The sequence below is a fragment of the Chrysochloris asiatica genome, unplaced genomic scaffold (assembly GCF_000296735.1).
Source record: "Chrysochloris asiatica unplaced genomic scaffold, ChrAsi1.0 scaffold00266, whole genome shotgun sequence".
Lineage (NCBI taxonomy): Eukaryota > Metazoa > Chordata > Mammalia > Afrosoricida > Chrysochloridae > Chrysochloris > Chrysochloris asiatica.
In genome coordinates, this window is record NW_006408784.1 from 3,148,282 (window position 1) to 3,158,499 (window position 10,218).

Below are 10,218 nucleotides of genomic sequence, written 5' to 3' on the forward strand. Positions count from 1 at the left end.
AAGTATATCAGAAACCCTATACAGGGTCGCTATGAGTCGGAACCGACTCCACGGCACATAACAACAACAACAGCTAATAAAGTGGTATTAGTACAGTTGAGCAATATCTGGAAAAAGATGCTCTACGGTTCATGAGAATAAACTCACAAATCAAAGAAGAAAACATGGGTAATTTCCTTTCTGAGTAGGGAAGGCCTTCTCACTGATTGAAAATGCATAAAGCAGGAAATATTGATACACCTAATTCTTTAAAAACAAATAAATAAACAAAACTCAGAAACTTCTATCTGAGTTGGGAAAAATGTTATAAGTGTAAACAACCCTGTGGTTAATATCTGTGTCCAGTAGTTTCCTTTGACTACTTCTAAAAGCAGATTTGTGGTTCACAGAATAAGATTAACCTTCAAATTTTTAAAGCATGTTGCCAAATCACCTTTCAGAAAATCTGTTGTTTTCAGAATATCTTATCATTAAAAAAAATACTTTATCATAATTCCATCATAGATTTTTGTCAGTACTCAAAGGGCAGTACAAAATTTATGTTCTTATTTTCATTCAGGCACCAAGTACATGAAAAAGAAGAGTTCAAGGCTTTGAAAACACTAAGTATTTTCTACCAAGCTGGAACTTCCAAAGCTGGGAATCCTATTTTTTATTATGTTGCACGGAGGTAAGAAATGCTGTGTTTTTGTTTCTCATAACAGAATTTCTTAAATAACAGTAAATACAGAGAGACAACAAGCTTGATTTTCTCATTTGACTTAACAGGAATTAAAGATAATTACCTGGGATTATAATCCTGGTTAAATACCCATCCTATTCCAAAATGGTGATCGGCATATTAGAAATTGCTTTTCAAACTGCCCTTTCATATTGGCTTTTCTTTTCTATATCAGTTTTTAAAGAACATTACCTACAGTGGATTTATTACCAAGAGTAAAAAATTGCAAAGGATCTTTTGTTTCAAGGTATATTCTGATTAGATAGTATCTATAACATGTTATTAAGAACTTTTTTTAAAAAGCAGGCATAAAATTTTAAGAGCCTATATTTAGTAACTTTTAGTAATATAGTATGCATCAAGGTGATATGGAAAATTATTTGAAGAGGTATGAGAAGAAATCCCTATAAAGATGGCAGAAGTAATTAAGCCTAGAAAAATGAGTGCTGTTGTCTCCTGCTTTCACAGGCTCGGCTAAGCCTTTTTGGAAATGCTGTGAGTAATTCCTTAATGATAGGTATGATGTGTGCATTGCTTTCCCCGTCCTGGTCTTTTCTTTAGTCTTGTTCTGCTTTCCTTGGGGAACATAGCTGTTATATTATCTGATCATTTTTATTTCTTATATTCAGTATGACATAAGTTCATGATATGAAAGAAAGGTGTGATTTTTTGCTCCCATGAAGATCAGAACATCAGAAACCCTATGCAGGGTTGCTATGAGTAGGAATCAACTGCACAGCAGTAAACAACTACAAAGGTCATGGTCATTGAACTTAGAAACAATGTGATATGATAGAGAACACTGGCTTTAGGATCTCAATGATGTTGTTTAGCTTGATATTGTTTAGGTAGTTCCGACTCACAGCAACTCTAAATGGGATTTCCGAGGAACCACTGGTAAGTTTAGACAGGTGACCTTGCAGTTCAAACCAACCTTAGGGTCTGGTGCTTACCCTACAAGCCCTACACCAGGACTTACATATATAGGACTTGAGAAGTTGTAAGCAGTGTGCTTGGCTGATAACCAAAAGGTTAGCAAATTAAATATACCCAGAAGTGCCTCAAAGAAAGGCTTGGTGAACTTCTGAAGAACCAGCTACAGAAAACCCTATGGAGTGCAGTTTTGCTCTGTAAACACATGGAGTTGTCATGAGTTCGAATGAACTCTATGACAATTGGTATGTATTTTTAATGTAGGACTTAATTTTCTGAGTTTCTGATTTTATCACATTGATGGATTATTATCAGTAGACTTAATTTAAAGTCTTCAGTGGCAAAATTATGCAGTTATTAGGAAAGAAATAGAGATGGAGAAATGGTGCAAGAAGAATGAAGGTAGAAAGGAAGATAGAAAGAAAGGTAGAAAATGGGAAACTCTCTTTTCCCATCTTTTAATCCTCTCCTTGGGAGTTTATTTGACTAGGATTAGGTAATGACCCTATTCAAAATTACTTATTTGATATAACCCCCAAAACACAGGTGTATTTAAATTGTTAAGCTTTTTATTTTTATATGCCTTCATTTAGGCACATACATCTGGTTTTCATCCATGCCATGTTGCAAATTTGTTCAATTCAATAATTCAGATAATGCTGCTGCTTCATGAGTTGTGGTGTTCCTTGCCTCCCTCCCTTCCTTCCTTCTTTTCTTCCTTTGGGGACAAAAACATACCTAGTAAGTATCAGTGTTGGGTTTCAAACCTAGGTCAGTCAGACAATAGCTGTATTCTTAACTGCGCTATAAATAATATAAAACAGTAGTATTATATAATAAAAGGTTAGCAAAATTGGTATCTTTTTCTACTATAATGACATATTCTTGAAATTAGGTATGTTATTTTTTAGAACACTGTAGTTTCTTCTTAATAGATAACCAATTTTTTCTCTTCAAACAACATAAAACTTCCCTCACACCCCATTCCTTAGACTTCCACTCACACTCCACATAGACATGCTCTGATTAAATGTTACTAACATAATTTCTTAAATGTAAACATTTGAGTTTCAGTTCAGTTTTATAAACATATAAAAGGCAAACATGATATTTTGCTTATTTTAGCATTTAACAGGATTACTGTTGTTAAGTGCCATCAGTTGGTTCTGACTCATAGCAACCCTGTATAGGATTTCTGAGGAGCAGCTGGTAGGTTTGAACTTTTGACCTTGTGGTTCACAGTCCAGTGCTGATCCTTCAGCGTCATACCGGAAGTCCATTTAATAGGGTTGTTGTTGTTGTTAAGTGTCATCGAGTTGGTTCTGACCCATAGCAACCCTGTACAGGCTTTCTGAGGAGCAGCTGGTGAGCTTGAGCCTCCACCTTGCGTTTACATGACTTTGCAGTCTAGCATATTAACCCACAGTGCCATACCAGGACTCCATTTAATAGGGTAGTGTATACTTTTATTTATGTGTGTATATACATATATATATATAAAGAAGGAAACCATCATATTAAGGTAATAAACTTCCACAAGTAAAATTTGTAAGCAATCAAATTAATGTAGGATAAACATTTCTTAAGTAGTAAGCTGAAATAAATTTTATTTCTTAAGCATGCTTATTGTCATTCAGTAGATAGTAACACAAACCAAGATAAAAATGCTGGGTGTTCAAGTTCGTTTCAACCTAAGTGCACACAAAACTGCAAAAATATTATATAGGAAAAAAAGGTAATGTCCATTGGCTTCAGTGTGGTGCTATCATCACTTGTATGGTTCTTAGTTATGGTTGTTGCTATCTTTGGGGACACTGCTGACTTCAGAGTTGACTTAGGATTCAAGGTCATCTTGGTATTTGTAGTCATCTTAGTTTTCAGAGTTGCCTTGGAATTTGAAGTCATCTTGAGTGTTGAGGTCCTCTGGGAAATTGGGATTGTCGTTTCACTCTGGCTTATTCTGAGATTTAAGGTTGTAGTATTTGAGACGATTGTTGTTGTAGTTGTTACTGATGTGTTACCAACAAACATGAAGAATAGGCTTACCAGTGGTAGTTTGAATATCATTTCCATCTGTTTCAAAACGATTGTGTAAATTTAATCTAACACATGGCTCACAAACAAACAAACAAAAAAAACCAAGCATATATCCTTGATCATGTTCATTCAGTAAATTCATTTTATATAAATGTTTACTTGTTCATTGCTTATTATTGAAAAAATGAGTCATTTCTCTTTCTTTGTTCTCAGCATCTGCTGACCTATTTTCTACCTAGGACCACTAACTTAGGGGGAGAAATACTTAAAAGACTAAAAAAGAACATAATATGATTTTTTAAATGTAAATAAATAGATAAAACATTTGACATATGTAATATATTAAATAGGGAATTGAGTTCTACTCAGTTTAGGCAAAGGATGGAGGCAATTTTGGAGGGTTGAGTGACAAAACAAATGATGAAACAAGCATCATTTTCTTGTGGTTTCTCATGGACTTTATTCCAAAGGTTTTAGATTTATTTAACACCAAGTCCAAAGATTTAGGTCACAAATTAGGATATTACTTATATTTACTCCAAAGACAAAATCATTTAAACGGAAGATTGCTGTTTTCCTAGTGCTGTCGTAAGGTTACTTGAATTTTTCCACTTTTGAAAAGGCTAGTTCCTAGAGAAGTTCTAGTTTTTAAGATAGAAGGAAAATTAGATGTGATCAAAACTAACTCCTTCATTTTACAAATAGGCTTAAACATAAGACTCTATTTGCTTGAAAATCCATATCTATTAAACCAGAATTGAAACTTGAGTCTGAGTTCTTTAGTATGTGAGAGTTGTAAAGGCACAGTATATACATATATCAAAGGTTTAATAGTAAGCATTTTTTAAAGTAAGACTAAGTTTCTTTTATCTTGCATTCAAATCTAATGCCTTGCCACAATTAAGGTAATGCAACCAGCCCATGTTGGACATGGATAAGCAAGTGAGTGTTCTTTTTGTTTTTTTTTTAAACTTAAACCTCAGACTGTAATTTTAGAAATCAACATATGCTCAAAGTTACATTTAGCTCTAGCATATAATACAGAAGATTTCAAATTAATATTACCTTTTGATACTCTTTCTTGAAGATTAAAAGTTTAGGCCTTCTCCAGTGTCCTGTGGGAAATCTAATTTCCTGCTCACTGCATACTATTTAAGTACAATTAGTGGGGAAGTCACGTGTTCTAAGCTTTACCTACCATTTGCTCACTGAATGTGTCCTGTTGAGTGTTTTCCAAACAACCAGTGTAAACATGGGCTTTTGCAAAGCTCAGGGAACTAAGAGTCTGTTGAACGAAAATTTCACTTATTTAATTAACCCATTGAATATAACTTTGCTATTCTTCATATCTATTAATACATTTCCTCACTAAATTTAGTATAACTAGATGAAGATTCTATTTTGCCTGCTATGGTTTCATAATTTAAAATAAAGTATATCAGAAACCCTATACAGGGTCGCTATGGGTCGGAACCGACTTGATGGTACTTCACAACAACATATTAGAAGTAGAATTTTTATTTTTACAATCATCTCTGTATATGTTTATCAGGTAGTTTCTGGGCATGGTTATTTTGAGGTTCAAAAAATAATTCAGGAATATTAAGTTCTAGAAATTTAATTTCTGATAAAGGTAACTTGTCAGAAAGTTTAACTATTAATATAAAACAAAGGAAAGGATTGCTTATGAAAATTATGTTTCATTTTGAAATCACCTGGATTTTTGTTTTGTTTTTTAAAAAAATTATTTTAAACCACCCACTTTGCAGCCCATTAAGTAAATACTTTAAAGGAATTTTGTCTTTCCACCAGTTTCCTTGGTAATTAGCGTACAGGGAAGTTGGGTTGTATTGTGCTCAGTATTTTCATCACTTTGGCCAGCATTATGTAAAAATCACAGGAACAATGTTGTTATACAAGGAAATTGCTGCATAAATGATAGAAGTACAAGTTAGTACATGTTCCTCGTTTCTTTTACTGCGCTTTTAGTAGCATCAGTGTTTACTATTGTATGGTGCATAGGATATACAACCCCACTTTTAACTGGAGGTTAGCATGGTCAGAACTAAGAAGTAAACAAAAAAGGCCCTTGGTAACCAAAGTAGATATGATCAGGGTACTAAAGGTGATGTACAGGGATTTGGCAATGTCCATTCTATTTTTTTACTTTCTGGCTTTGATTCTGAGGTATTTGACTTTATCATCATAAAGAGACTTGGGAGCTTAAGATCAACAAGATCTCCATAATGAAAAATACAAGGTTGTAGAACCATTTGGCTAGTGATAGTGCAATTCGTTGAGAAAGATTGAGAGCAGTATATTTGGGTATAAGATTAAGAAGAGGGAAATGCTGAATTTTGAAGATGTTAAGATTGAGGTGTTTGTAGTATCATATCAGTAAAGAGTTATCTAGGTCTAATATCTCTGGTAGCGTAGTGGTTACGAATCGGGCTGTGAACCGAAAAGTCAGCAGTTTGAAACTACCAGCTGTTCTGTGGGAGAAAGATGAGGCTTTCTGCTCCCGTAGAGATTTACAGCCTTGGAAACCCTGTACAGGGTCGCTATGAGTCAGAACTGAGTCCACGGCACATAACCACCACCACCAATATTCAGAAGGTCAGGATTGGAAAAACAGAATGAGAAGTGACATGCAGACAGCCTGCTTAAGGCCGAAGTATTAATATTGTTACTATTAGCAGTATCTTTAGACAGTATAAAGGAAGACTTATGCTTCTATGGCACTTATCAGACTTTGCTTATTACTGTCGACATTGTCCTAAATCATTCTCTTGCCTATTTCTGGCTGTCTTGTGGTCAGGTACCATTTTTAATTCTTTGTATTTCCCTACCTTCTAGCTGGTATGGAAAGGACAGAGAAAAACCAGTGGAATTCACTGAAATACTTCCTGTTTGTTTCTCCATACCTGAAGGCTAATATCATTAATAGTGTCTAAAATAATGAGATATTGGATTATATACCGCTTTCTCTGCATCATTATCATAAACTGGCTTGCCTCAGACCTGGCTTCTCTTTTGAGAGGATCTCTTTATTTAGCTGATATGCTTCATAATGCACATTCATAATTCATTACCTGTGATCCTGAAATCCAAGATCCTCTGAAAAACCTACAATTTTGTCATAAAAGTTTGCCACCAAGATGGTTTGGGGGAAACACCTCACCTACATTGTCCAGAGTTTGTATTATCTCTGTTATTATCATCTTTATTGGTCTTACTTAGTATGACTCATCATGTTCTCTGCAGAAATCATTGTCGTTAGTTAATGACTATGGAGCCAACTCTGACTCGTGGCAACCCCATGTACAACAGAACAGAACTTTGCCCAGTCTTGTCCTGTCTTCAGGGTTGTTGGTGTGCTTGACTCCATTGTTGTAGCTGTTGTGTATTTTGAATGCTTTCCAACCTAGGGGGCTCATCTCCCAGCACTGTTTTGGACAGTATTTTGTTGTGATCCATAAGGGTTTCATTGGTTAATTTTCCCAAAAGTAGATCTCCAGGCTTTTCTTTGTAGTCTGTTTTAACGTAGAAGCTGTGCTGAGACCTGCCCACCACAGGTAACACCGCTGCTATTTGTGATACTGGTAGTATGTGGTGGCAGAGGTCTGGAGTCCTGGTGTGGCATTGTAGGATAACCATTCGACCACAAGGTCAGATTGAACTGCAAGGTCAACAGTTTAAACTCACCAGTTGCTCCTTGAAACTGACTTGAAGGCACTTAACAACAACAGGGTGGTGGCAGAAATGTCTTTGTGTGCCCTTGAGTTGATTCAGAGTCACAGCAACCGTGTAAGATAGCAACAGTGGAACTGTTCTATAGCGTTCATGGAAGCCGGCCTCTAGGACTTGCTTCTAGTTTAGCCTCTGGTAGGTTTAAACCGCCAATCATTTAGTTTGCAGCTGAGCATTTAACCATTGTGCCACCAGAGCTCCTTGCAGAAATATTAGTGGGGTCAGTTTTGGAATGGTATCCCAAATTCAACTGTGGTGGTACATAATACACCGTAAAGCAAGTATTTAGATATCTGTGTTTCTCCTCTTCCTTAGAGCACATTGCTCTTGTAGTAGGTTGGCACCATGTGACTGAGTTCCGACCAATATAATGTGGGTTCCAAAGATGTGTATAACTTCCAGATCAGGTCTTTAATTTTTCACCAGTACTCCACTCTTGTTGTCTCTGTCAATGCATGCTAGAAACAGTGAGGATCTGTGAGGCCCTAGAAAATGGTATAGCCATTAGATGACATGATTGTTGTTGTTAAATGCTAACCAGTTAGTTCGGACTCATAGTGACATATATAGGATTTCTGAGGAGCACCTGGTAGGTTTGAACTGCCGACCTTGTGGTTAGCTGTCCAGTGCTTATCGTATAGCACAACACCAAGACCCCAGATGTCATGATAGCAACAAAGAATATAATATGCTTTTGTTGTCTTTAAGTTACTGATATTTTGAGACAGAAGTTTGTCTATCCTAATACAATTAATGTGCTTATAATCTTTCTTTGCTTCTCCAAATCCACTTTCTATTCTTCTCCACCCTACTTTGTACCCTGTGAGACTGACATGTGTGAGGTATACCTTTGGGCTTCTTTCCTGTATGGCTTCCAGTTTGACCCATAAGGAATACAGGCAGGAGATTGCAGGGAAGAAAGAAAGTTTGAAGTACCCATCCTGTTTTAGTTATATAGTGCTGCTACAACAGAAATAACTCAGGTGGCTGTAACAAACAGATAGTTATTTCCTCATAGTTCAGGAGATTAAAAGTTCAAATTCAGGACACTGACTCCAGTCTGTTCACTTGGAGGAAGGTCTTTTTCTCTTTTCCAGAACTTCAAACTGGTTCATTCCTGTTCAACTCTCTACTAAGAATTTGCATTTCCTCCCTAGATATACTGAATCAGAGTCTACATTTTAACAGACTCCCAGGTAATTCTCATGTATACACACATACATTGCTGAACATCCTTTGGGGACAACATCCAACCACTTATACCACTTACACATGGGTGATCACATCAAGTTGTTTGTTTTTTTAACATTAGTTAACATTTTTAACATTAGTTTTACATTCATTAAAACTCATTGCCATGGTTACAATCCCTCTATGCAATCCTTCCCCCGTCCCCCCCAGGTCTTAGCACACAGTCGCTCTCCCTCTCTGGGTCTAGAGTCTCCAGCTGCTCCATTGCTCCACATCATCATCTCTGGCTCCATTTCAGGCATCACTGCTTCTCTGGGTAGGGTCCCGCTCTCTGCTCTTCTCCCTTGATGGTCCTAGGGACCTCCGCTTCTAGACTGAAAAGTCAGTCACTCCCCTCCTTGCTATAAAACGTCCACCCTTATATTTCCAACCCTCACAGTCAGTCCTGATAACAATTATTCACTATTGTATCACAAGAGACCCATCTGCATTTCGTTGCATCAGCCCCGCCTAGTCAGATTGAATACTACTCACTGGAGATTCTACCTTCCTCCAGGCCCTCTGGGTCTAGGTTCCCTCTTGAAAGCTTGTAAGCCAGTCACTTCTTGCCTTTGTAGCCCCCCATCCCCCATTTTGGGTAGCCAATGTCCAAGTTGCCCATCCCTCTCTACTCTGTGTGTGGAGAGGGTGGGAATCACATCAAGTTTTTGGTGTGTTTTTTTTGTTTGTTTTTTTTTTAATTGTTTCCTTTTAATGACTTCAATGGACTCCAGGTGTGGCGCTGTAGAATCTGCAAACCACAAGGTTGGCAGTTCAAACCCACCAGCTGTTCCTTGGAAATCCTATACAGGGTTGCTGAGTTGGAACCAACTCGACCACTTAACAACAGCAACAACAATGGCTTTGAAGACCCCAAACCCAGATTCTTGTAGCTCTGGGCCACTGGTGGAATACAGGCAGGTGAGGCAGAGGCTTCGTCCAGCAGACAGATGGGCTGCTTCTGCTGCTCAGGCAGGCACAACATCAGGCAGGGCTGGTCGTGCTCTGCTCCCTTCCTCTCACTGTCTTTCCACTGTTGCACCCCTAGCCTCCCACAGCAGCAGCAACAAGGACATCCAGAAGCAAGCTTCCATAGGTTTTAATATGGTGTTCATACAACATCCAAATCACATGACATTCTATTTCATAGATCATTTCTTGGATGCTAAAATGACACTTACATGTACATAAGAATCTTGTTAAAAATGTAGATTTTGTACATTTCATATAAATGAAATTATTCAGTCTGTGGTCTATGGTGATTGGCTTCTTTTACTTTACATAATGTTTTCAAAGTTAAGCCATGTTGTGGCATGTATACAAACTTTGCTTTTTATGACTTAATTGTTATTAATGTTATTAAGTGCTGTCATATCATTTCCAACTCGTAGCAACCCTGTGTAGGACTTCTGAGGAGAGGCTGGTGGGTTTGTACTGCCAATCTTGCAATTAGCAATCCAGTGCTTATCCTATAGTATGTTGTTGTTGTTAAGTGCCTTCGAGTCGGTTCCGACCCATAGCGACCCTGTACAGGGTTTCCGAGGGTG

At 37.2% G+C, this 10,218-nt stretch overlaps 1 protein-coding gene across 2 annotated transcripts in view; it reads left to right on the forward strand.

Annotated features, from left to right (window-relative positions):
• The window catches only part of NF1 (neurofibromin 1), a 307,052-nt gene that overhangs the window by 183,989 nt on the left and 112,845 nt on the right, over nucleotides 1-10,218 (forward strand). For both annotated transcript variants that reach the window (XM_006874227.1, XM_006874228.1), the window contains one exon: nucleotides 560-670. In XM_006874227.1, coding sequence (XP_006874289.1) covers nucleotides 560-670 — 111 coding nt within the window. The remainder of the gene's footprint in view (nucleotides 1-559; nucleotides 671-10,218) is intronic.